The sequence below is a fragment of the Pezoporus flaviventris genome, unplaced genomic scaffold (genome assembly GCF_033815535.1).
Source record: "Pezoporus flaviventris isolate CSIRO_AGI_PZ_B2104156 unplaced genomic scaffold, CSIRO_AGI_Pfla_v1 ptg000001l, whole genome shotgun sequence".
NCBI classification, from domain to species: domain Eukaryota; kingdom Metazoa; phylum Chordata; class Aves; order Psittaciformes; family Psittacidae; genus Pezoporus; species Pezoporus flaviventris.
This window is the reverse complement of record NW_026892549.1, coordinates 13,536,569-13,564,459: the sequence shown is the minus strand read 5'-3', so window position 1 is coordinate 13,564,459 and position 27,891 is coordinate 13,536,569. Positions and strand designations below refer to the sequence as shown.

The 27,891-nt window shown below is 44.1% G+C and overlaps 1 protein-coding gene across 2 annotated transcripts in view; it reads left to right on the top strand.

The window, feature by feature from the left end:
• The first annotated feature begins 424 nt into the window (after positions 1-424).
• ZEB2 (zinc finger E-box binding homeobox 2) overlaps positions 425-27,891 on the top strand; it is a 113,228-nt gene continuing 85,761 nt past the window's right edge. The window contains exon 1 of one of the 2 annotated variants that reach the window (XM_061444975.1): positions 425-561. In XM_061444975.1, the coding sequence (XP_061300959.1) occupies positions 489-561 (73 nt within the window). In that variant the 5' untranslated portion in view covers positions 425-488. Of the gene's footprint in view, positions 562-2,558; positions 2,734-27,891 lie in introns of those variants that run through there. The other variant, XM_061444984.1, reaches the window with a different exon arrangement.

The following is a 27,891-nucleotide window of genomic DNA, read 5'->3' as shown; positions in this document are numbered from 1 at the left end:
ACGGTCATGAGTTATGACTCATTTGAGATGTAATTCTTGTCTGTCTCTCTCTCTCCCTCTCTGATCTGCTTTGCTGGTGCAATACACACACACACACACACTCACATGCACACACAGGGAGGGAGACACACGCTCACGTAGACACACACACACACACAGAGACCATAAATAAATAAATAAATAAATAAAATAAATAAATAATTAAATAAAGGCGAAATCTGCCCGGCTAGGGAGAGAGGGGGAGCCCGCTCCGTCTGCGTCCCACCCCACCCCCCCACCCCCACCCCCCCCCGGCACGGAAAACCTTGCCGTGAGCGTGGATGGGTTCTTTCTCGGGTGGAAATTGGGGTCCCGGTTGGCGCCCTGCGTTTAAATGGGCCATCCCCGATGCCCACCGTGTCGCTGTGTTTGGTCGTTACATAGAGCCTGCGTGCTGCTGAACCGGGGAGCCGAGCCCATGCGAACTGCCATCTGATCCACTCTTATCAATGAAGCAGCAGATCATGGCGGATGGCCCCAGGTGTAAGAGGCGAAAACAAGCCAACCCCCGGAGGAAAAACGGTAAGCCCACCCCCCAAGAAAACTTTTCCGGCCCGTTCCGCTGAGGCCCGTGGTGGTGGTGGGGAAGCTATGGCGGGACGGGAAGGGGGGGACGGGACCGGCGGCCGCCCGGGTCTCGCCGCTCTCCGCCTCCCCTGCGCGGCTCCGGGGCCGTCCCGCGGGGGCTGCGCTGCCGCGGGGCGCCGGCGGAGCGAGGTGTGTGTGAGGGGGTATGTGTATGTGTGCGGAGCTGTATATGTGTGTGTAAGGAGGTGGGGTGTAGGACGGGGTATCAGCGTGTCGCCGCCGCTGATCCCCGAAGTTTGTTGCGCGGGCGCGGAGCGGTCGGGCCGCTTGCCCCGCGGCGGGGGGGGGGAGGCTGCCCGGTTCCGTCACTGCTTTCCGGTTCTCCCACCGCTCCCCGGGTCGCTTCGGCGCTGTCACGGCCAGGGAGAGGAGAGGAGAGGAGCAGGGCGGTGGGAGGCGCGGAGCGGCGCGGAGGGCAGCCGGCCCCGCTACAGGCCCTGGGAAAAAACCCGGCGGCGTGAGAATCCCGAAGCGGGCTGGCAGTGACTTAGTGACTCTCTTTTTTTATCGTTAGGGACTCGAAAATGAAACTTCCTCCTCCCTAATAATTAATAACACTACCAAGCCCGGTGCCTGCTTGTCCGTAGCTGCCGCCCCCACCCCCGCTCCCGGTCCCGCCGGCCGCGGAGGGCTGGGGCTCAGCGGGACGCGGTGTTCTGCGCTGATCTCACGTTTGGCAGCTCGCACCCGTGCGGGTGCCCTGTCCCCGTCTCTCCCCGTCCCTCCCGTAGTTTCTCCCCTTCTCACCCGCAACCACTCGCCTGGCCACCCCGGCCCACTTTCCCCAACTTTACTCTCGAGGAGCTAGAGGAAGGAAGATATTTGTGTAAACCTGGACCCGTGCGCTGCTAGCTTAGCTACTTCATTTGAGTGGAGAGCTGGTGGTGGTGGCGGGGGGGGGAGACGGGGGGGGGGGGGGAGACGGTACGGGGACGCGCACCACCACCAATAAAAACCACAAAGACTAGAGAATGTTGATCAGAAGCAAATGATCCTGCCCCCCCCCCCCCCTTCCCTCTCTCTAGGTTGTGAGTGTAAGTGTGTGTGTGTGCGTGTGTCTTTTTCTTGTTGTGGTGGAGGCGTCGAGCCATATGGGGGAGTGATAGAGGAATTTTAGTCAGAAACTGTTCGTTATGTTACACTGGCTTTTCCCTTTGTGTTGTCTTTGATCTATTTGCTTGGCTTAGTATTGCAAAAAAAAAAAAAAAAGAAAGAAAAAAAGCACACCAAAACCCCAACCCCACCCCCCACCCCCCCTCAAAAAAAGACAACTAAACTAAAATAATATATTCCCAGCCTCTTCCCAAGGATCAGTTCCTTGTTATCTTTTTTTAAAGTCTCTCCCCCTCCACCACCACCCTTTACTCTTGTGTCTGTCATTATTTAAGGTGGTCCTCACAGAGGAGACCTCCCCTTCCCCTCATCTCTGGGTAATTTAGTAGACATTAAAATTACACGTAATGTTTCCCTCTCCTCTCTTGTGTTTCCTCTGTTCTTTTTATTAAATGTTGGTTATTGATTTTCTAAAATCAATGTCTGTTGTGGGGCTTTTTTCCCCTTACAAGTATCTAAAGCACGTTGCTGATCAACTGGATAACAAAAGCTTTGTGTCAAGTAGCCTTTTTTCTTATGTTAAACAGTCATTTTTGAGAGAAAAAGAGAACGAGATTTAAAGCAATACATCCAGAAGTGCTCTTTTGCAGTAAAGAATATTCTGAGTGTTTGGGGGGGGGGGTTCTTCTTCTTCAGGCTCTTTGCTTTCCATACAAGATTATTAGTTTAGCGTGTTTAAACACATTACATGCTCTCTGATGAGGGATGCGTCTACGTGTTTCTCATTTTCTAAATACAATTTGAGTCTTAACCTCCCCCCACCCCCCAGAAAAAAAAATAAAAAATAGATGAAGAGCTGGGTGCCTCTGCTTGCCCAGGACACTCGGACATAGCCTGCCCGCCCTGTTATCCCAGCCAAGACTTTGAGAACGCTTATGGACCCAAGGTGGCACAGATTCTCGTTGCTCCCATGCAGAAGCGTGTTTCCACGGAGCTGCACTAACTTGGGAAAACCCCACGCTTGGGAGTCGAAAGTTTAATTGCCATTTTAAGGTAACAGCTTAAAGATCCTGCAAACTTAATTCAAAGTGTGCGCTGATTAGGCGGAGGTCTAACTTCTGCTCCAGTGCCTTGCTCTGGCCAAGAGCACGGAGGCGGGGGGAGGTGGGGGGGTGGGTGGATGGATGGATATAATTTGACTTTCTGTCCATCCACTCTTTTCTCTTTGTGCTCCCTAATTTATTTCTTTCTTTCATTTCTGAGTGAGAAATGTCCTGGTTCTGAGAAGCAGGTAGACAGGAGAGGGTAGGCTTGGTTAAGGTTTTTTTTTCTATTCTCTCTCTCTCGACAAGCACGTATCCAGTGCCTTTCCCGTTGGGAATTGCCCAGGATTTATCTGAACTGAGTGGATTTTTCTTCTTTCCTGGATTCGTGGAAAATATGTTACTTCTGAGCTTGTGTCTTTGCTGATAAGACCAGAAACGGTGATGCTTATCAAAATCAGACAGAAATTCCTTAGAAACGCAGCAGAACCAAAATAATATTAAAAAGCCACCAGAAAAAAAAAAAAAAAAAAAAGAGACGGTCATCAAGGAAGCTGGTGTGGGGGGTTGGGGAGCGGAGGATGTGTGAGAGCAACCACATACACATTACAGACAGGGACAAACCAGAATAATACAACTGATGTCTCGGTGTGCTCCACGCCTGTGTGCGTGTCCCTGCGTGTTCGTGTGCGAGGATGGGCAAGGCTGGGGATTAGGTACCGGATAAAATTACGGTGGAGCTAAATAGAGTAGAAGGGAAAAAAGCTGGGGATTTTCCAAGCTAACGGAGTTGATCCGAGCTGCTGGAGTGAAGAAGAGGTGTGCGGGGGGGGCGGGGGGGGGTGGGGGGGGTGGTGGTGTCAAGAGCGGGATGTGGAAATGAATGAGGGGTGACCCCCGGAGGGGACACCAGGAGGGAGGATGGGCAGGAGAGGACCCCGAAAGAGGGGGGGGGGGGTGGGGAGGGGGACCGCCCAGGAATGCGACGGAGCGACGGAGCTCCGGGAAGTTCGGTCAGATGATTCCCAGCGCCTGACTCACTTCGCGGCACTTTCACTCGGGAGAGCAGTAGCGGCGGAGGAGGAGGAGGAGGAAGAGGAGAAAGAGGAGAGGCCAGAGAACCCTCTTTCCGAACGGGCGCCCCGCGGAGGCGGGGGCTGCGCCAGCGGCCACGGTGCCGGTGCGGAGCGGTGCGGAGCCCTGCCCTGTCGTGCCTCAGCAGATGGGCTGTTCCCCTCCCTGCTGTTGTGCTCAGGCGTTTGTTGAGTGGACTGTTTTTCCCCTTCCTTTCCTCTCCCTGCCCTCAAAAATAAAAAATAAATTTAAAATCCCCAGGATGGAGGGGAAGGGGAAAAGTTGGCTGTAATTTACCCCAAAGTTTCAGTAAACAGCGCTCTTCTATCTCTTTGCCATCTCGCTTCCAGTTGCAAAGAAAAGGAAGAAAGTTCAATGCTTTCAGAGCGTCTGATCAGAGGGAGAACACAGACCAAACAAGCAGACACGCTTCTACTCTCTCAGAGGCTTTCCCCAAAAAAAGATATCCACCCCACCTCCTCCGCCTCCTCTCGGGGATGCTGGGGAAGGGGGGAAACCTTCTTCACTTGAAAAACGAGGGGGGAAACAAAAATAAACCCCAAACTGCCTGGTGCCTTCAGTGAGTGGGAAGCGAGGCTTGTCCTCCTTGCCTGGAGAAGTTTGGGGGTGGCCAGGCTGAAGGTGGGGGTGAGTGAAAAGCTGCTTTTGGGGCAGTTCAGGTGGCGGGAGGCAGAGCAAGCACCTGGGAGTTCTCCCTTTACCGGGAACCTCCTCAGGGCTGGGAATCCGTTGCGAGGAGATTACTCAGAGAGTTGCTTACAAAACTGTACTCCCTCCAGAAAAGCACCTGGAGATAGGCATTAAAAATTAATGCACTAAACACGACTGACCAGGGCGTAATGATTATCTGGCCAGATTTCCACGGTTCAGCTTCAGGTCCAGACTGAGCTGTGACACAGAGCAGAGGAGCTTGTTTTCTCTGTCAAGACTGATCTATTTATTTTATTCCGAGTTTCGAGAAACCCAGTGAATTTGGAGATATGTGCCTGATTCACTGGCGTGACCATTCGGTACTTATTGGCTTTTGCTTATCGCACATGCTTCGCAAGGAAACTTTTGGGTGAATTTCTAATTGCCGTAAGAAAATGGACTTGATGACTGGAAAAGACGCATTCGGAAAGGGGAGAAAAAAACAAGGAAACCATTACAAGTTAATTATCGATAATTATACATAGCCAACTGCCCAAGGTAGGGAAAATAGTTGGAAGGTTGAGATGCAAGCTCTCAGGACAGGCTGGTAATAGTCTCCAAGAGAAAATGTGTGTCTCCCTTCAGAGTGGAAAGAAGGGTGTTGATTCTTTTACAGCAGCCCCACATTCATTCCAAGAAATAGGAAATTCTTCGCTTCACAACAGTTTTTGGCGACTGCATTATCCCAGCGCTTTTAAGGTGCATTTTCTCCTCTGTGAAAGAGAACTCTTTGTCCTTTTTTCCCCCAAGACTATGGCTTCCCAAGGTAGACACTATTTTGTGCCTGTCACATAGAGAGAGAGTGCAGGTTTGCAGCGCTCACAGACAATTGATTGTCTGCCCTAATGTGTTTCATTTACATGTTTATAACGTCAATAGTGCTGGGGTGTCCACTGTACCATTCATTCCAGCATTCCCACAAGGGTGCAATTGTCTGAATGGCCAAGTCAGACACCTTTTTGATTGCTCTTTAGTTGTCTTTTTAGGGTACAGAGAAAAAGGAGAGAAATTTGTGATGCAGAAACACTAGTTGAAAATATTTCAGAATTAAACGTCACCGTTAAAGCAGATGTGAGCGTTACACAAACAGTGTATTTTAACTAAGGCTCTGAAGGTGTAAACAAATTCAGAATGTGGGGATGATTACTGCACACGACATCCAGTCCCGTCCCTTATTTTTTTTAGGCTTTTAAAAAATTATTTGTTCTTTTCGTTATCATTTCAGCTCCTGTAAATGCAGCCACCTCTTAAGTCGTTGTATGCTTAACTATAATTTGTGATTTTTCCCGCTATATATTTACATATCTCTGTTTATGCCAACAGCGTCAGCTAACCACTTGGAAAGTCTATTGAGAGAATATCTGGGCTGTGAGAAGTATAAACTTAAAAAAAGGAAAAGAATAAGATCCAAATATTTCTCCATCAAGCATTTTTAATGAGAAAAACGACAATGCCTAGACTTTTCCTTGAAGCAGTTTAACTTAAATAGCTGTGCACCAACTTCTCACGCCTGTGGTTGACATCCTCATGCGCTGTGAGCTTGCAGCAAAGTGTTTCTAGGAGTTTCCAAGCTCATACAAGATTACTTTCTAAGGTGTACTGTGCTGTTTTGATATGCCACACTGTCCTTTATCATTGAAGTTGCTTCTGAGGGAGGCAAGAAGCGATTGCTTGTGTTTTGTATCAGAATAAATAAGCTACGCAGCTTCTTGAAACTTAGTGAGAGAGAGAGAGATGTATACATGCATATACACTTAGGCGTGTATGTATGGTGTGTGCACAGATAGGGTAGGTATAGGTGCGCCTGAAAATAACGGTTCACAATTCAGGCTAGATCATTTCTCCTTAAAAAGAATGCTGATCCCAACAGCTACGATTAATACAGGTTGACCTGTTCCGTCCATGATCATAAGGGAGAAAAGCACCAAGTCCTGTAGCTTCTGCTCAGGAGGTAAAGCGAGGGAAAACTTTTTTTTCCCCTCTATATAATTTTTCTTGTAATTTTAAAAAATGCCTGTTTGTGGAGATTTTTTTTTTTCCCTTGTGCCTAACAGGGAAGATACAGTAGATGCACCGTTAGCTGAACCCCTGACACGGCGGTCTTTTGAATGCCTTAGGTATGATTTCACTTTCGCTCACATCAATGCTGACCTGAATGCCTTTCATATCTGATCCGCTGTGTCTCTCCCAGTAAACATCCCCTGAGGGGAGAACAAAGAAAGGAGCTCTTCTTCTTCTTAATCACAATTCAGCCCATTCACCGCCGGCAGGCTACATTTGCATTCTGCAACAGAAAGCCAAGATGAAAAGAAAAAAAAAAAAAAAAAGGAGAGAGTGAGAAGAAGGGGGGAAAAAGCAGAAGGGTGGAGGCTGAGTAAAATAACTTAGGTGTTTGTAGCTGTTTGTTGGGCTTCCCCTAGTTACAAGCCTTATATAGATCCTGCACTACCCAGCCTTGGCTCTTCTGACAGGCAGATAGTGTTACAAGATGGCATGCCTGTACTATTCATGGCCACTCGCTCTAACACTTGAGGTAGAAAGTGTCAGGGAGGGATCAAATTCTACTCTGAGAAGTCTGTTATAGTTAGGGTCAGGTGTGTGTACTCTCAGCTCTTGACTGCTGCCTATTATTTTGTTTTAATTACTATTATTGTTTGCTCACCGTGACCTTGGGGAGCGGGGCTGGCTGGGGGTGAGGCAGCCTTGCCCGCCAACGGCGGGCGGATTACCGGGGAAAAAACGCCCTTTCCCCCATGGAAAGATATATTTTGTAATATTTTTACATGAACTGGAAGGGTCGAGCTGGGTGCTTCTGCGCCTGAAGGGGCAGGGGGCTGCGGCGGGGCCGCGGGGCCAGTGGTAAGGCCGGTGGCAATGGCAGAGCTGTCCCCGGGCTGGCGACCGGCCCGGCCTGCCCCGGCCTACCGGGGAAAAGCAGCAACTCAGCGAATCCTCAGCGGTACCAGAAAATTAGCACGGAGGAGGAGTAAGACGAGATTTGTGGAAGTTTCTATAGCTGGGCTCCCTGGGTTTCATAGTCCAGTTCATATCCATTTTCCGGCTGTGTCCCGTCCCGTCCCCGTCCCCCGTCCCCGTCCCCCCCCCGCCAGATTTGCCTGTTTGTTTATTCTTCAGAAGCCCTGTGCTTTTAATCAGGTTTTCTTTTTAAAAATGGTGAGGTCTTTGGTCGCAGTCACTTTTTTCTCACCAAGACAAGGTTTATTTATAACTGAATCCTGCTTACTGAGAAGTATTTAAGCCCTTTCAGGCAGAGCTGTCAAAATTTCCTGTGTTGTTTGCCTCTATTTGCAACATGTAAAAAGTAATATGCAGTTGCTGGTGTTGGAATAACCGGGGTAGTGCAGAAATCTCAAGTGACAAGTTTTCAACTACACTCTCTCCTGCGGACTAAACTGTCATTTTTTTTTTATTTTTTTATTTTTTTTTTTAATTTTTCCCCAGAAACCACTTTTAAGCTCCTAACAGGTTTTGGTTTGGTTTTTTTTTCTTTTTTCTTTTTTTTTCTTCCCATCAGCAAATAGATTAAATGTGCTAAAGCAACTTCGAGAGGGAAGAACAGTCTGAACAATGAGGAGCGGGAGGGATGTCTTATTTCTCTGTAGCTGCTATGGCAGATTTCACTCATAAGGAGCACACTAACCGAGATGTTACCAGTTGAACAGAAGCATGTGACACAGATTCCTGATTTTTTTCCCAGAAGATTTGCAGAATTTACAAAAAGAGATTATCTCTACACCTTCCACCCTCCTCACCACCCCCATGACCCAAGCAATGAAGGATTTAGGCAGATTTACTTCAGTAAACACCTTTGGACACTTGGGGAAAAGTAGGAGGCTGTTTGCAAAAGCAGCCTTTTGTTAAGTGAGGTGCTGGATAATGCTTTACCAAGCAGCTGTGATATTAACCTACCCAGTAATGCTGGAAAGAGCGTTAACTCCTTGTGCACTCAGGGGCCCTGCCCGGCCTAGCAGGTACTGGGCCTAAAGGGAGTTTTAGTATGGGTCAGTCCAGGAGGTGCCACTGCTGAAGCCATGGCACCCCCCCAACTTGACACATCTTCTGCCTGGTGTCAGCTGAATCTTTTGGGGTCAATCCATCAGATACAGGGCTGGGGAGAGCCATGAGGCAGAGCCACAGTAGCGTCCTCCTTCAGTTTGGGGTCATCTATGTGTACACTCACACTCACACTTTGTATCTACCCCATACGTGTATACCATACCCCCAAACCTCTCTAGGAAAGCTTGCATGCATTGCTAAGAGAGAAAGGTCAGTTTAGGATTCTCACTCAAGCAGCAGAATAGCTGGGAAGTTACACCGGCAAACCTGTATGAGTCGCTTCCCATTAACTCCCACAATTTGAAGGAAAGCCATCAGCTTTCTGGGAGCTTCACGTTCCCAAAAGTGAACTTTTTTTGTGTGTGTGTTTTTTTTTTTTTTGGTTGTTTGTTTTTTGTTTTTTTTTGGGGGGGGGGGAGGTGGTTTTTTGTTTGGTGTTTTTGTTTTTTGGCCAGAAACCTGCTTTCTGCTCTTTTCAGAGCCATTAGAAGAAGGAGCTAATAGGTTAGTTATTTTTGCTGGGCATAAGAATAACTTTACAGGTGTTTCTTTTCTGAGCTTGAATAAGGTTGCTTCATTTGGGGATTTTTGTTGTTGAAGACTCTTTTTTCTTTTTCTTTTTCTTTTTCTTTTTTTTTTCTTTTTCTTTTTCTTTTTCTTTTTCTTTTTCTTCTTTTTCTTTTTCTTTTTCTTTTTCTTTTTTTTTTTTTAAGTGTAGGTGTCAATGTTAGAGCAGCCACAAATGTGTGAGAAAGCAAAGGGTATGAGACATGACAGAATTAAAGGTGTTTGCTATGTTGTTACCCGTGTGTCAAGCTGCAAGCTCCCTTTGTCGCAGCCTCCTGCCTCCTGGAGATTTGATAGTGCGGATCCACTTCCCCTCCATGGGATACAGCAGTTTCTGACTGGGGGTTTTAATGTGGTACAGTCATTGCTGTTGCATTGGCCTCTCCAAATATATTTAAACACCTCAACATTGTGCACAGCCTGCTAGTACCCCCTTACACAAGGGTGCTGTGCACTGGAGCACCAGGACAGCAGCCATAGCATTGCAGTGCTATGGCTGGCATGTAGCATCGTTTGGCAGGAGTGTCCTCCCATCATCCCATAATTACGTTTTATGTTATTTGTATGAATGACCAAGCATGCAGTATTCCTTTTGAAATCAAAGGAAGGCTTAAAATGCGGTTTTGAATACTTTCAGACCATGGTCAGGTCACAGTTTGGGAGCCGAATTCAACTGATCTCATTTGTGATCTAATTGAGGTTGGCAACAACCTTAGCAGTAGCAATAACATACAAATACAAACCAAAGAGCAGAATTCAGCAAATCAGATCTTTTGCTCGAATCCTGCCTGGGAGTTATTCTCCAGCTGCCAACAGAGAAGTTAAACTTTGTCCTGCTTCTCAGCTGCAGTGCGAGTCTTGCATATTTTTCGGGTCTTTTGCCGGGAAAGTTGGGTTGGATGGATGGGCACACAAAGGCGAGGAGGGAGTTGTTGCCCCTTCGGAGAGGAGTAAGGCACAGCGGCTCGTCCCGTGTGTTTCTGGAGAGCCCAGTGTGGGAGGTGGAACGGGGAATGGGGTTGGGAAAGGCTAGAGAGAGGGATGGATGGATGTGAACAAGAACGATTATTCTAAGGAAAAGTCGAGGCAGCTCCCTATCTTTACATCTATCTCTGCGGATTCCCGGAATGCAATTACCAGCGTGGCTGAGAATTGTTGACAAATTTCCCATGGTCTGTCGGGAGCCGGTGTGGCTAACACCGGGGCCGGGACCGGCAGCCAGGCAGGCGGCGGCCCCGACGCGAGGGCGCTCCGCGGACCCGGGAAGGCCCCGGGTACGGCATCCCCGTCAGGGCACCCTCCCGCCTCCCGCCAAGCCGGGATGCTGCCGGCCATGTCCTCCTCCGGGACACCCCCCCCCCCCCCCCCAACACCTCACCCGGCCGTGCCGCCGGGGCGGTGGAGCGGGGCAGGGACTCCCGGCCTCCCTCGGGGGTCTCTGGGGCCACCCGGCCTGTGGGAGCTCGGTGGGGCCGGCCGAGAACCGCCGCCCCCTAGAGCATCACCCTCCCGACACCCCGCTGGGGCAGCGCCGGCACCGCGCTGCGGAGCGATGCGTTTGGGCCGGTGAGCCGCCTCGGCCCCGGCACCGGAGCAGAGCAGTCAAACCGCCTCTTTGGGGCGGGGGGGAGGGTGACGGACACACGGACTGGGGGTTGCGGCGCCGTGCCCGGGAGTTGCCGAGCAAAGCCCTACCCGGGGAGAGGGGAGGAACGGAGGGTAAGCAGACCGGGGCGGCTGCCAGCGGGAGGCTGGCCCCCGCTTATACCCTCGGCCTCTGCCCCAAACTTCTCTCCCAGGGAGAAGGGAGAGAAGGAAGGAGGAAAGGAGGGAGGGAGAGGAGGGGGAGCGGCGGAGGGAGGGAGAGGAGGGGGAGAGGCTCCGCGCTGCCCATCGCCCCTCCTGGGTCTGGGATTTCAAGTGTGTCCTCAATTCCCCCTTCCCTGCCCCCCCCCCCCCCCCGGGTCATTATTTTCTTTGACTAAAACCTGTTTACTCGCCTCTTTGTTTTTTGACGTTAAACGAGTTTCCATCTCCTACTCTTGCGGATCTCTAAGAAATAGATAAACCATTATATTTCACCCCCTCCCCGATAGTATTTTAAAGCAGCGATCCTGACAGCAGTACTATTATTGCACTTTATGTTTTAGTGGATGTTTGCTGTTGCTAGTTACAGCAACACTTATCATAAGACAGCAAGAAAAGAGTAGTCCCTGGTAATTAAAGTAATGAAATATTCATTTACTCTACCTTTTCAGTAGTCTCACAAATTAGGCTGCTACATTTAATGCCTGCACTGCCTCTGTTTTTATTATAATGGCAGCTTTCGCATCTGCAATTAGGACTAATTCTGACAGTTACAATTTCTGAGGGATGGTAAACAGTGAACGAGATGTGCAGCAGTGGTATTACACGTGAAAAGCCCTTGTCTCTTTAACCTTGTTGTTTTTTTTTCTCGCAGAGGTTACCTTTTCCCGATGGTGCAAAATCGACTTGACATAACTGTTCATCAGTTTCAGGGTTTTCCCTGGAGGTATTTGCATCAAATCAGCCCAGTCAAGCTTCAAGTTGAAATTGGCAGGCCAGGAACTGACAGGGCAGGGACTGGGAAAGAGACAGCTAAAGTGCAGGCAGCGAGCTGACAGCGGCGGCGGGCAGGCAGGGGGAGAAGGCCCCGCACCCGGGGCTGAAGCCCAGCTCCCCCCGAGGTCTCCTGGCTCTCCCCCCGGCCATGCCCCTGCTCTCCCTCACCTTAACACCCCAGTCTGCCTCTGTCTACCTTGCGGTTTCCTCCAGACTCCCCTCGGATCCCCCAGTTCCTCCTGACACCCCCTGTCCCACCCGAACCTCCCCTGATCTCCCCCCAGATCCCCCTCAGCTTCCTTCTGGTCCCCCCTCCGAGTGCCCATGGTACCCGGAGGAGGCCGGCTAGGGAAGGGGGAAAAAGAGGGGAAAGGTGAAGGAGAAAGGGGGAGAAGGTGTTGTAAACCAAAATGGAAAGTGCTGAACTGAAGTTGCTGTCACTAACAAGCTGATTTTGCTTCGATTCTTTGAGAAGCAGTGTCATGTTTATGCACTCCGACTGTTAAGAGAAGTGACTGAGGTTGTTAATACCAGTGAAAACATATTTTGATCATCTCAAAAGAAAAAAAAATCAAAAAACCAAAACCAAAATCAACAAACAAAACCTAAACCAACTCAACAACCAAAACCCCCAACCCAGAGAGATGTCCATCTCTAAAGATAATTACATTAGAATTAAACCAAACATTTCCTTGAATATGTTACTTCATTTATCCTCTGTCATGGGGCAGGGGGGACTTCAAGAAGAATGATGTGAAAATTAATTTTAAATAGAATACTGGACAAATAGGGATCATTTCTTGTGACATTCTCTCCTCCCCCAACAGAATTTTACTCCTTTGAAAATAATTCTGAATTTTACATAGCGTGGGAAGGAGTGGCACAACCAGGAATAGGCAACACCACTAAGACCTCTTCCATAAAGGTGAAGAAGAGCAGAACTGTGTTACTTTCCTGGGAAAGGGAGCTGACAATATATTTTTTTTCCCATATATATATATATATATATATATATATAGTCTTTACCAGATGATTAAAACCCCCTCTCACTTTTCCTACCAGACTTGTGCTCAAGTAAGCCTTGCTTTCAAACAGTTTTTCAGCTGCGTGTGTGACAGGCATTGGCTGATCTGCTGATGCCCATTCGACAGGCACTGTTGAGCTAAAGTGGTGTGACGGCACAGTTTTGTTAAGCTGTGAACAAAGGGCTGGAGATGCCTCGCTGGCATCATCCATGTGCATATTGGCCTTGTCACAGTTTTGCTTGATTTAATGCTCTGTTTATTCCTAGATATTAGAACTTAAATTCCAAACAATATGTTTTCATATACCACACACAAACTTTATTTTAAAAGCCTTTGCTCCCAAGAGCTACACAGATTCATTTGTCTGTCCAATATGCATGCAGCCAATATTTAAAATGTAGCTCCCATAAAAATAGGTGGCCGGTAGCTTCTTAACCGTTATCTAGTTAAAAAATGGGATTTCAGTTTTAAAAAGTCTTAGAAGGGTAAAAGATTTATTTCTTCTTTGATCATTTGTGGAGAGTTGTTACTTATTTCAACAGTGGATTTTCATATAAGCTGCTAAGGGAGAGGTTACCCTGTGTGCAGGCAGGGCACACAGGATGGACTTCTCAAGTGCCATATCATCCTGACGGTGTTGCTGTGATAAAAGCAGCACTTTGCAAATACCTGTAAGCATAGTCAGACTGTTGGCTGGCAGTAATAAAGAAAGCTGCGTTGTGGCAAGCTAGTGGAAGGGAGCAGGAAACTGGATTAAGATTAAAATATATGTGTTTGTTAGGTGGCCATAAATTTGTAGCTCAGCATTTCATCAAGACTAAACATGAACATATGGAGTATATGTAGGTTCTCTTAGAGGTGCCATAAGCTTTATCTATAGAAAGTTTTTTGGTGGTGGTGGTTTTTTTGTTTGGGTTTGGTTTTTTTTTCTCTCTGTTTGTTTTTTCCCCCCCCTTCTTTGCCGCCTTTTTAAACTCTCTTCAGGTTTGCTGCAAGCGTTTGCCAAGAGATTAGCTAGTCAGCTTCCATGGCAGAGGTAGCCCTGGGAAGCAGCCCATTGCGAGGAGGAATGCTCAGTAGGTCAGGGTGTGAAGATAGAAGGAGCTGCCCAATTGAGACTGGGAATCAGGTATTTCTGTCTTTGTTTCTGATCAGAAGCAAAGTGCTTATAGAAAGGTTTGTGGTGAGACATCAAATTCCAGCAGGAGCACAGATGTTCCCACTTTTACAGGCTTACCAATGAACATTTTGGCTTAAACAAGTTTATGAAAGAAAAGGTTTATTTATTTTCCATTAGTAAATGCAGCATCTTAGTTTGATTGTACAAAGATTGTATCATTTTAGCCATGAAGGGCTATTTGGTCCAAGGCATAGTGCTTTACTTGAGGGCTGTAAGTAGGTACGAGAGAGAGGGGAGGAGGGGGAGGAAGGAGCACACAGCAAAACGAAAGTATCCCTTCTCCAAACAGCCCAGTTTAAAGCCTAAATCTGAAATTGAATCTGCTCAGCAAAACCTGTACAATTTTTCTACCTGTCCTTAGCCTGCTTCCTTTCAGCTATGACAGTTTTACTAACTGAAATGAATGGACTTGCTTTCTCTGGTACCTTTTCTCAGTACTCATTTACATCAAGTACTTCAAACAGAGAGCTGGGTGATATATGTAGGGGGAGAGCATGCACAGAATAAGCTTTAATGGTTAATTTTTGTATAGCTTTATAAATGAAAGAGACTTAAACCTACTAGCCATATAGATCACAAGACCTTATGTGGTCTATTCTTCTCTAGATGCACAAGAGATTTACGTGCCTAAGTCCCATAAGAGTTAATGGGAGTTACACATGTAAATCTCTTCCACAGTGAGATAATAGACCCCTTTTATGTATGGATAGCTGTATTCTTACAAAAATCACCTACTGAACAGTAGAGTTTATGTCCTGCCCTCTTAACATAGTTTACAAAGCAAGCAGGCCATCAGATGAGGCGAGGAACCTCGAAAGATGTCTCAAACCAGCAGTTACCCACATGTCCCATCAGAGGGTGGCAGCACAGGGGCCAGCCCCAGGTCTGCCTTGTCCTGTTGGTTTGGTGTCCTGGTTTTGGTCCGCTTTGAGTGACAACATTGCAGGTCTGGTGGTGATGGGGTCTCACATGGGCTGATGTGGGCTCTCACCTCTTGGCAAGTCCTAGCTGATGGAAACCTCTTGCTCCATGGATTGCCCAGGAGATTGGGAGGGGGGTAGTAAAGGTAACTGTGGGGATGCACATCTCCCTATGTCCCTGCACCCTATCCGACCTGTACTGGGGGTCTTATAGCCCCAAAGTGGGCAACCCTCAGCAGGACTGTCCTGGATGGCTAACAGAGCACTGTGGTGGTGGCACAGTCTCAAAAAGCCCAGGTTCTTCTAGAGCCGCACATCTGCTCCCTCCCCACTCCGGCACGACCTCCTGGCCTGGAAAAGTAAGCAGGCTTTACTTCCGATGGGTATGGCCTCTGTGTTGCTCTGTGGGGATATATATATAACTTGGGTGATCTGTATCTGCCAACCATGATGAGTCAGATCAAGATCTTCTCCCCCTGTAACGTGTAGCAGGAGATAGCTAGTGCCATGGCACACACGTGTCAGGAAAGATCCCCAGATTTTGTGAACCACGGCTCTTTTTGCCATCACTGTTTCTTTCCATCACTTGTCTGCTCCTTCCTGATAGCAATCTGAGGTAGTTGGGTGAGATGCAGACTTGCCAGCCCCCAGGCCTGGCAAATCACAATCCAAAAAAAAACCCCACCCCAGTTTTAGATGCGAGACTATCAGACTAAATCCAAGGGTTTCTACCAGCAGTGGGATGGGAAAAGCCCATTGTTTGGTAATTATCGTATCATCAGCCCCGGCTGATACTAGGATGCTCAAGGAAAACACACTTCGGTTACAGTTGATTTTCAGATTCCAAAATGGTGCTGCAAAGTCTGTGCATGCTTAATTATATTTTATGCTAGGCTGTGCAATACAAAATGTATGCTGCAGCAATCAGTGAGTTAACAGTATCAATCAATTTGTAAACAGATGAAGTCACTCATTCCCAAACTGGTTTTCCAAAAACAATTACTAAATTACAATAGAAAAAAATTGTACAGTTACTGTATTTGTGTGCTGTGTTACAATCAACATACCAGGGAAACAAAACAATTTAATGCAGAAAAATCATCATTCATCTACATTATAATTGCTTCTTTTTCACATCTACAGGGCGGTTAATTAAAATTGTGATTAAATGCGGTCGCGCTGCCTAAGATGTCTTGCCCAAAACAGGTGGTACAGAATTTAAAAGTAAAAAAAATGTAATTAGCATTGGAAATTGAGAAATTGCCTGTAAGAATCAGTGTTAATTTCAGTCAGTGATGAGGTAATTTATAAATGAATGCAGTGGAGGCTGTGCAAATGCACAATTGCCTTCCTGCCTATTCTTAGCATTCTCAGCATGCAGGTGAAAATGTTTTCAAAATATTGAGGTAATTTGAAAATCAATCCGTGCATTCGGTATCTTTTTTCCTCCCCATTCACAGCAAATGCTGAAGAAATGCTGCCAGAGATGGCATGATGAATCAGTTTTGCACTTTTTGGGGAGTGATATTACATGTGTCGTGGCATCAACTGGAGTTTAACTGAACAAAATGTTTGGCTAAGATCCTTTACAAAGGCCAAAAATGCCGACTCAAGTCCCCGGTAATCCTGAATGACTTCAGCTATGGTATGTGCTTAAATGATGCAGTATCAAAAAAAGTAACAGCAACCTGCAGTGAGTTGAAACAATGCAGCACAGACACTGGGAAATAAAAGACATGCTAATATGGCACAGAAATCGTAAATGACTTCTTGCTCAAAATTAGTACAGCACACGCAAAAAGCCTCGGTAGTACTGATGCTTTCTATAAAAACTCTCTCTTTAAATATGCATTTTGAATTTCATCCGGCAACCATAAAAGAATTGTTAACTAGGTTATGCATGCAGAGATTTTCCCTTAGATGAACTTTGTTTATCAGTATTTTGGTGCTTTCTCTAAACTTTCAGCCAGCAAATGAGAAATGCTAATTCCTAACAAAAAAAAAGATGACCTGCGGATACAAAAAGCTAGCAGCAAACCTGACAACAAACAGATATTAAAGATCTAAAATCTTCTTGACAGTCAAAAAAAAATCCAAGGCACATGCTGCTGGAACTGACATTTCCATGATCTGAACAGTCCTCGTCCCCCTGTTCGAGTCCACGGAGACCTCTGGCTTAGTTATCCCCCTGTATATTTAAAAATAACTTGGACTTTCAATAACGTTGATCACTGGGTTGGAATATGTGAAAGTGCTTTGAATTTCTGAACAGGGCCATACAGGTGTTGGTATCAGGTTGCTGTAAAACATGTACGATGGCTTTTGAGCATAATGTGCTTTAATTAAAGCAAGCTGGTCTTCCTGCAGAAAGGCTGATTTAGCCATGTAATTTAACTATTGTAGCCCTTTCTATGAATTTTTTCTTGACGTGTAATAATGAAAGTTTCTTCCAGCTGACACTTGCATGTTTGGTGTGTGGGTTTTTTTCATTTTTTTTTAAGCTTTCTGTTTGTCTGATTGTTTGTTTTTTTCCCTCCTCTTGATAAGTCCTGTGCACTTCAGAGACAATTTCAAGGCTATTTAATTTGCTTGTAGAAAAACCTCTGCAAAAGGATTAGGCCCATGAAGGGCAAAGGGCAAGGCCATGCCATGCTGGTCCTTCTAGCCTGCTGTGATGCTGTGAGAAGGCCGCAGAACAGCTGGGCAGAGGTTGCTGTTTCGGGCCATGATGGGATGGTACCCCAGCCCCATCTCTGCACAGGCACTGCTGGAGTAGGTGAGTGCAGCATCAAGTGCCATGTGTGCTCTCTGGCAAGTCAATTAACCTCACTGTACTCATTTTCCCTGTCTAGGAGACAGGGAAACACTGCCGAACTCATTCACAGGGCTTTTGTGGAGCTTAATATCTTTAAAGCACTCTGCAGTTCTCTGGGACTGAGGAAGAACAAATATTCGTTGTTTCATCAGAAGGCAAGTGAAAGGCAAGGAATTTGACTGAGAAAATTACAAATGTATGTTCTAATAATCAAATTCTCAGAGTTTATTATACAACTGATTATTCTAATTTAAAAGACGATATTGCTTTTAACTGCCCCCCCCCCCCAGTTTTCTGCCACTGCATATAAGGAAGCTAATGGTAATCACTGAAGCAATGATGATTATTGACTGAAAGGTATTTTAAAATGGGAGCTCTGTTGTGTGTAGCTTGGCAAGCAGCTGCACTAAAGCATTTGAACTCCGGTGTAGGGGCTCTAAAAATACATCAAAATATTAGCAAATTGGCATAACCTGAGTGTAGTCAGTAGGGGTGCATAGGTGACTTCAGTGTGACACGGATAAGAAAAGTTGGGTTTCATGCCTGTGGCTGGTTTTAGCGGAAAGCTGTAGATTCAAGCTTCTTTGGCAATTTAGCCTCATCAAAGCAAGCCTAAGTTTGGGGTTTTTCTTTTCTATCTCACGTGAACTCAAACGAAAGCAAGGAGATCAGGTATTGCTCTGCTTCCACTCATTAAGACTTCACCCCCCAGTTACATCTTTGGAGTATTTTGGGCCTGTTCCCATTAAGAAAGACCAAATACCATGAGAAACACAAGCAGGATTTGGTCCTGAACATCCGGTGCTTACTACTTGATACACTGAGCCATGGCCATTGTAGTGGTGGGGAAGTGCAGTGAAGGAAAAGAAGCATCGCGGATTCCTAAAATAGAAAGTAAACATAAATATTTCTACTTTGCATGTCAGATTTTAATCACCTCTCAAAACAACTGGGCTTCTTGATTTAATTAATTATGCCTTTTCTGTGTGTGTGTGTGTCTTTGGAAAGAGCCAGATGAAAATATCCTCTTTGTTTCCCCTCTGTAACTACCAGAGCTTTCCTCGAGCTTTAACTCTTCTGTCACCCAACTCACTAAGTCTTCATTTTTCTATGCTGTTTTTACTGCTGCTGTCCCATGGCAAGCCCCAAAGCCTGGAACATTTTGTAATGACTATGTGACAAATTGTTGGGCTTTTATTCACATCGGACATCTTTTGCCAGGATTGCTTGTTGTTTTTTCTGTTTGGCTGTGTCATGGGACCAAAGGTGGCTGCTTTTGTGCAGCATGTCAAATCTGGTTAACATGCAGCCATTTATCTTTAAAACCCACTCCTGCACAATGGCAGGGGTGTATTGGGCCACTTGTATGGGCTCCAAGCATCAAACATATATATATTTTTTCGGTGCCATCCTCTCTCTATGTGTGAATGCACCTTGGGCTGAGGCACTGCGGTGAGCAGGTCATGCAGCAGACAAGATGTTTCATAATTTTGGGAACCTTTTAGAGACAAATTGTACAGTGCAAGTGTAGTGTAACTGAACTGCTGGTTGCCCAGTGAAGTGTAGAAAATCAGATACAGCACAGCCTGAAAGAATGAAATGAGAATTCATATCTATGTATATACACGGTACTTTATAAAGAATTCATATACAGAGAAAACCACATTTATTCTCTTTTTCTCTGCTTGTGTTTGAGGATTGTGCGTGGCATGTGTATGTATAAATGTGTTTATGTGCATGGTATATATTCATACAAATAATATGCCATGGGACATGGGAATAGTTGTATGTGTGATGCATTTATATGCGTAAGTGGTAGGTTTGCAGGTTAATGCCTGCTTGACTCTGTGTGTGTGTGTGTGTAAATGATGGAAAGGTATTTGTGTAAATGATGGAAAGGTGCTCAGCATGATGAAAAGATGAATTATCCTAAAAATAAAATTAAAAATCCCCAAACTTCCACAGCAAAATTGGCAGCTTTGTGTGCTTTTCCAATTTTAAGTCACGCAGAACCATTTATGATGAAAATGATTTCCTTACAGATACGGAGATAATTATCAAATGCAGAAGCTGGTAAAAGAAATGCGAAAGTTTGGTTCAATAGGAAAATGAGGGCTGGCTGCAAATTCTTGGTGCCTTTTGCAGTTGAAACGTTTGAGATAGCGGGACTCAATGTTTTTTTAATGATTTGCTGTGTTGTGTAATAATTATACATATAGTGCAGAGAGGTTACTTGGAGGAACACAACACTATGAATGTTTTTTTGAGTAAAGGACCCAGGAGATTGCCTTTCACTTTGAAAACAATCCCTAATATCAGGAAAATGCTCTGTTTGTTTATGCGTACATAATGCAAGTTTGTCCGCCTGGGAACTGCAGCAAATGGGAGAAGTATGCATGGATTTCACAGGTAACAGGATTACGTGGGCACATAATTGATCCATTTGGAGAAAAAAATGACAGTGCTCTAAAGATGCCTAGGCTTTGGAGATGGAGTTTATGAAACAGGCATTTGTAAATTCAAAGGAATCAATATGTCAATTTTATTACATCTCAGGACCAGCTGGGCATTAAAGGAACAGTAGCCTTTTAAAATTGCAGCTGCGTATTCTTGCATTGTATACCTTTCTTAAAAGGCTTTGGATTTTAGAAAATGTACTTTAGTAGCTCTTTGCACCTTTTCAGTGACCAGTTTGCATGGACAAAAAAAGACACAAAACCTTACATTGTGTCAGTTTTCCTCTTAAGCCACGGTTGGTAAAATCTGCCAGGCTGCAATTATACCGTGCAAAAATCTTACTAATAAATATATACACGGAAGGAGACTAGTGCCTGTTCATATCCCAAATGCTGAAAAAAAAGATTTGAGATTTTGCATGGGGGACTTAGCACATGTGGCAGAGGCAGCATCAGGATGTGAGATACCTGAAAGAGGGCATTAAAGACCTCAAGTGAAACGTGGTCTGAGTGATTGTAAACCAATATCTTCTCTTTCCTTCTCACTAGAGTTTAACCCCCCAGATGATTAAATTTAGTGCAAAGCTTATGTTTTTTTCTCAAGGGACAGCAGTCTTCAGCTGCCCAGATTTTGAAATGCTACTTTTCACATAAATTTGTCAACATGCAGCATGGAGGAAGATGTTAAATGGAATTTGAGTTGCCTGGCAGTCTGCTGCCCATAGGTTCTCAAGGCTACCCCAAACAGGCTCTAAATCCCAAAGTTGCATTTTCAAGGAGTTAATAATGGCCACTGACATTTTTCCTTTCCTTTTAGCCAAGGAACAATTGTGACTTTCCAGAATACGTTGTACACTCCTTTACCTAACAGGCATTTGGCTGATGGACTGTGTTGGTAAAAGCCATGTATGTCTCCAGCCTTCAGAAGATATCCTGTTGTCTTCTTTGTTTGCTGGCAATGTTGCTATGGACCTAATGGCTACAGCCTTCTCTGCACCCCCAAATTTATAATTAACATTGCCAAAGAAATTTCTGGTATGGGGTACCTAACTATGGTGGGTGCTTCCTCCCTGGAGTCGCTCAAGGCCAGGTTGGATGCAGCTTTGAGCAACCTGGTCTAGTGGAAGGTGTCCTTGCCCTTGTCAGGGAGGTTGGACTAGATGAACTTTAAGATCTGTTCCAACCCAAACCATTCCATGATTTTATACGTTTTAACACATCTAAAAAGATACTTGAAAATATCAAGATTTTGAGTCTCAAGAAGGAGGTACCTAGGATCAATGGCCACTGCTCCCTGAGACTTTTCTGTCTTCTCACTTCCCCAGCTTTATCATGATCCTCTCTGACCTTCTGTGATGTTCCTTCAGCTTCTTTTGCACAGTTCCTTTTTCTTTGAGCTCATACTTCTCAGGCCAGCCTGGCTACAGACAAGGTCTCTAGACCTGTCTCTATGGTACCCCAACTTGGCTACTAATTCTACTTTTTCTTGCTTGAGGATCTTTACTTTCCAAAAAGTATGGTTACAGTGTTTCTCCAGTACTCTGCTAACACTAAATCATGCCTCAGATGATGTGGCATTGCACCATAAATAGGCTTATTATATTAGTGAGCAGTGTATAAAATGCGCACTCTCTTTATATATGCATATTCTGCTACAGCTCTATTTCCTCTAAACAGAAGTATGAAGCGAATATGAAAGAATAAAAAGTCTAGTTTCCCCTGAAAAGGTATGGAAGAGCAGATACAAACAATACAAGCTAGTTAAGTAGCTTTTTATGGTCAAAGACTTAAAACTTTACTATGCAACAATGTTCTTTCAAAGCATTTTGTAATATATTCATGTGCTAAGGAAGACATGGAAGAGATTCCGAGTATTTTCATAGAAATTTGTGGTATGGAAGAAAATAAAGATGACCTTCTGCCAAGCTGTGATCCTCAGAACTGATGTAAATGGAGTCTAGCAAAACTATATGAACTATATAATAGATTAAGGCATACAAACCTTCAGAGGTGAGGCAGGCTTCCTTTCAGCATAGCTTTTGCCAGCATGCTTAGGTGTGAAAAGTATGATGTAGACACCTTGTTCATCTCAGCATCCTCCACCAGTGATAAGATACTGAGACAAGACTTAGTTGTAACTAGTCTAAATTAGCATTTTCCAAGCCCTACAGCAATCTCCACTCAAAAGATGTTGCCCATTTCCATTCTTGCTAGAGCAGAGTAAAAGGAAGTAAGAAGTGACTTGGTTGAGCCCTCCCAGCAAGTCAGTTGGTACTAAAAACCTTGGACTAATAAAACCAGAGGTCCTACTCTGACCCTGGTTACCTCCACACAGTCCCAGAGCCACAATGTGGGCAGCCTTTTTATTTTGTTAGTTCTTTAATTCTAGAAATAAAACAAAACTTCCCAATGATAAGGTGGAAAACTGGCAAAATGAAGCCCTGCCGTTGACCTGATTGATGGTTCTTCCACTGACATCATAACAGCTTCTTCAGAGACTTTTACAATCTCTACAGAAGTGCAGGAGGCACTGCCAATATCCTCAGATCATTGGCATGATAGACCGTAACGGCTTCTTCAGAGCCGTTACGGTCTATCGTGTCAATGCGTACTTAGGGAGTCCTCAATGCATGGATCATTGACACGGTACTACATAATGGCTCCTCAGAAGCCATTACTGGGTATCAAGTCAATGCATACTTAGGGAGCCCTTAATGCACGGACCCACGCAAGTTGACTTGCTCTGAATACTAACAATCCTGTGGAAGAGTAGTTACTGTGTACGGCATTGAGGGAGATTATTAATACCTGCCTGCAAGAGCTTGACTTGTGCACTATGCTCCCAATGCCTTTCTAGGAGAAGTATGGCTGCTCCCGAGTCAGAATGCTGCCCAGAAGAGTCTGAATTCTGTGAACTTTCCCTCCTCTCCTAACATCTTTTTATTTCATAAAATATGTAAATTGAGATAGGAAAGCCAAAAGGCAGCCCAGGACAAAACATTTAGAATTAGAATCAGTGGTTTCAATGGAAATGCTGGCAAACCCTTATACATGGAGCAATAGTTCTGTGTATTTTACCCCTCTCAACTACTTTGCTGTAGCTATCAGATATACCATGTATTACGATGATCCCTGCAAGGTGCTTAGCAACCCGTGCAAAACCAACCCTCTTGGAGAAGAAATGCTTTGTCAAATACCCATCACCTAGTGAGGAGTTTGTTTGGGTTTGTTGACCTGGTCCCTGGGGATCATCTGTGGAGACTTTCCAAATCACTACTGTGAATCTGCTTTGACCTGCAAAGGCAAATCCCCTTCATTTGACTTCCCCCAGACAAGATATCCCTGTACTAAGTTAAAAAATTCTTCTAGTTTGCTGTTGTTGATATTTTTCTTTTGTGTTCTGCTTACTGACTGACATCTGCTATCATGCTAAGCAGGTGTTCCTGTGTAAACGAACGTGCCCTGTTTGTGTTTCGCCATCCTCGCTACTGCGCACCCAAATGAGCAGCATGATTAAGAATCCTGTAAATTTTTGAAAGGAAACGGATGGCTGCCCTACTAGAACGTAATTACACCGTTCCAACATCCGCAGCTCACTGCTGCAGCCGAGTTGGAGAACAGCAGAAATTAATAATATATAATAGCATCATTCTCGTAATTTATAAATGAAATAAAGTAGAGAGGAGATTCTGCTGATACGCATTTTCTTCTTAATTCTAAAAGACAAAGTATAGATTAGAATTTTACTGAGGTGAAACCTGGCCGCAATATCACACTAGTTGCAAGTGTAGGGCCTGATTCATGAGAGGGATTTTGCTTAGGGAAAAGAGCTAATATCTTTTATTGGACTAGAGGAAAAAAATGGGTATACAAAGCCCTCTAAAGGCAGTCCCTGATGAAGGGAGGTTAGGAAAGCTCCACAGATCTTCTAGCTAGTTTTTAGCTTAATTTGTCTGTAGGTATTGCAGGAAGACTTTGCTGCATGCTGCATTTTTTCTCCCTGGCTAAAATAATACACTGTCACAGGTCACCCCCTCAGATTAATCAGTTAAAGATGTTGTCTAATCTCCTATTTTTGTTGAAAAACAGCAGTGTTTTCAAAAACAATATTTTGAGCTCCAGCAATGTGCCAAAAGGAACTGTACTGCAAATCACCACTCAAGTCGAGCCTTGGAGTTGGTGCTCTAATTACACCTCTCAACCCCCTGGAAAAAAGATACAACTTGTTGAAGATGAAGACATATTATTTGTAAAGACTAAGCAGTATGACTTTTATTTTTTTTTCCATTGCATAGTTAAATGCTTTATTTTTTTTTTCTGTAACTACCCAGATGTACTCGTCTGAGTGATGGCCTAGCTGATTTATACTTTTCCCTCATATAAACTCATAAACTCATATGTGGGAGAGTTACCAGCAAAACACACTACTGTATACTTACAGGTTAATTAGGAACATTTTTATGAATTTTGATGCTGCAAAACTCTGAAGAATGGCAACTGCTTTGATGGAAAAGGTCAGCACAGATTCCCCAAGTTTAACCCAGCAAAAGCAAATGTATGTAGTGAGCCCAGACGTATACTTCTCTTTTAAACTAATGTATATGTTTGAGTTGTATTCTTCTAGAAGCCCCCCTTAATTATTTGTTTCTGAGAAAACATGTGCATATACAGATTTATTTCATTATCAGGTATTTATTTAAGTGGGCTGCACTGTATTTAAATCTCTGAATAGTTTCCATTACTTCCTCAGCTCACTTCAAGTTGACTAATTTTAATAAGGCTAAGGTGCCTAAGGTCTTATTGAGTGCTCAGTTTGATCAATATGGCTAAATTAAAATAGTGCAAAATATAAGCAAATGTAGTCTAACAACTCAGTGAAAAATGTGAAGCGCACCAACTATTGATTAGTGTTCCATAGCCGTTATTTTGTTGGTTTAAGTACACTAACATTGCTCAGAAACTGCATCTACCTCCAACACATCCCTGCAGTCTTGGTTGTCATGGACTGTAGTCTCCCCAGCTACACCTGTGCAACCCCATTGGCTTTCACCACATCACAGACATCTGAAGACATAATTTGGCTCTGTATCATGCAGAATCGGGTCTGTACACCCTGGTCTCACAAGCAGTCTGCCTGGTCCAGATTTGGCCCATTCCAGGAGGAACCTGGCCAGGTTTGATGGGACTTTGAGCAACCTGGTCTAGTGGAATGTGTCCCTGCCCATAGCAGGAGGTTGGAACTAGATGATCTTTAAGGTCCCTTCCAACCCAAATCCATTATATGATTCTGTAATTCTGTGATGAATAGCATTCCTGTTCCAGTTGCAGAGCAAGCCTGGATCACACCTAAGGCAGAAGGCAGACAGTTACGATTACTTGCACGAGTGAAGAATATTTAATAATCTACTTATTATGAATTTGGGGCTATACATCACTTCTATATGTGTATTTTTAAGACAGGAACAGACTCTTAGGGAAGTGGTTATATATACAAGAAGATATTCATTTTTGCCCTCATGTAACACCACAATATTATTGTCATAAAAGATTAATGTCAACACCTACCTGGTATAAAATTGCTTTTGGTAGCCCTTGCATTCATCTCTTTCTGAACAAGACAAAACCACTTCTAAGGTAACTATACGCATCTTTGAGTCAAATTACTGCTATTACTGGGTTATATTTTCTTTTTCAAGTGCCTCAGTTGCTGTGGTAGGTGTTTTTCCCATGGATATGATGTTCTGAACAAGGAACTTCATTTTTGAGCAGTAAAACAGCATACTTCAGAAAATAGTGTCTTATCATAGTCTTGTTGATAGGCGTTGCATATGTCAAGTATATGACTTTTCTTTCATACTCCAACAAAAAGCTGCATTTTCCACATACTAAAAATAATTTGTTTTTCTTTCTTTCTCTTTCTCTTCTTTTTCTTGGTTAGCAAAAACATACATCATCATACTTTGACATCCAGTGCTTGCACAGACAGTTTTTAATGGTTTCTAAAAATATGAAAATAACTCTTAGCAATCATACTTTCATATGATTTTAAATGGTTTCTGATACTTTTCTTGTTTTTTCAGTAGTTTTTCCCTCTACTTGTAGCGTGATCTTTCTGCTTATCTGTAATCTCCTTGGTAAGTGATATTTGCTATAACTGCTGTAACAGTTCTTCCTTTCCTTGATATCATCTTTTTCTACATGACCAAAAAATAATAATTTTGCACAAGCAGAAGCTTATGCTTCTTATGTAAAAAGAGCAGAATCTTTGTTGCAGGTAAATCAGTAGTGTGTGTATAAGAAAACAAGAAAGGAAAAAACAGAGAGAAATAAGCATGAGGGATTTCATATGTCAAGAAAATTTAAAAAAAAAGAAGCAACTTGAAAGCAAATGCAGTCACATTTAGGAGAAGTAAATTCTGTGAAGATGAAGTCAAACATGAAAAGCATTTCTCTAGTTTAAACTGACCAAATAGAGTTGTAAACAGCAGAAACATTTGAAGTTCCCCTTTTTTAAATTAAAGCTGGATCTTTAGCTCCTTAACCTTCAACACGACAAGTAGAGCACACTGTGCAAAAACAATTTTTAAGTCTTCTTAACAAACATCTCATGTGAGAAGGGCCAGCACAAGTTCAGGAGAATTGACTTTTCATTTGTAGCTATGCCAAAAAAAAAAAAGCTTAGTTTTTTTTTTTGTTGTTTGTTTTGTTTTCTGGGTTTTTTTTGTTTTGTTTTGTTGCTGTTGTTGTTTAACTTTGGTGCATGACAACCTTGATTTTTTCCAGTGTTTTACATGTTTAGAGTTTTTAATATCAAAGGTACTGCTCTCTGTAAACAAGTGTAAGTTTACCGAGGCAGCTTCACTTACACTCTTTCCTTGTAATCAGATGTGAAAATTACAACCTCCCTTTTGGCTACATGATAATTACACATTTCAACATACAAAGAATTGTCTCTGTTTCAGTTGCTGGAATAAAACAGTGAAGGCACTCGGGAAAATATATTATTATATTAAAGATCAGTGCCATAGCTGTTTTTAGTAAAAGTGAAGCTTGTAATCACAACTATGATCAAGACACTTTGAGATTTACATATACACTTATATATATGAGAGAGAGCGAGCAGTTAAAAATGAAATGAAACTAAGGTATCTCAGCACGGAAGGTGGGACTTAGCCCATGAATTGAGGGCCAGCTAACAGCCTCATCCCTGATTAAACCTCACCAAAGCCCTATTTTGAAAATGAATTTTACTCCAAAAGCCTAATTTATTGGAATGTTTAACAAAGTGTCTCTGGCTTTGCCTTGTTTTTCTTCTTTTTCTTTCTCCTGGCTGTTCTCTTTCACTCACCTAGAAACTTATGATTTCTTGTGCATGTATCGATATCCTTGCAAATGCTGGGTACAGAAAGAATTCAGAATTAAACATTGCTCAGAAAGAGCTGTGGGAAAAAAATTACATATGCAGCAAAACATGTTAGAGCTGTGTTTTGACAGTTTCATGACCAAGCCAAAAAATATACTTTTTTTTTTTGGTACCTGGCGCAGTTTCACAAAAATGTCCCCTCAGGGAATAGTAATTTTTTTGTCAGAATCAACTGTTTATTTACTTAAAAATCTAAAGTTTTGCCTTACGTTAGAGACAGAGTTGCTGAAGGTTACAGTTCAACATCAGCTTGTTGCATTGCCTTCACCGTGAAAGCATGGTTTGTGTCATGAGAGAGGGATAAAAGCGTTACACAGACAGAGGACAAAATAAAAAT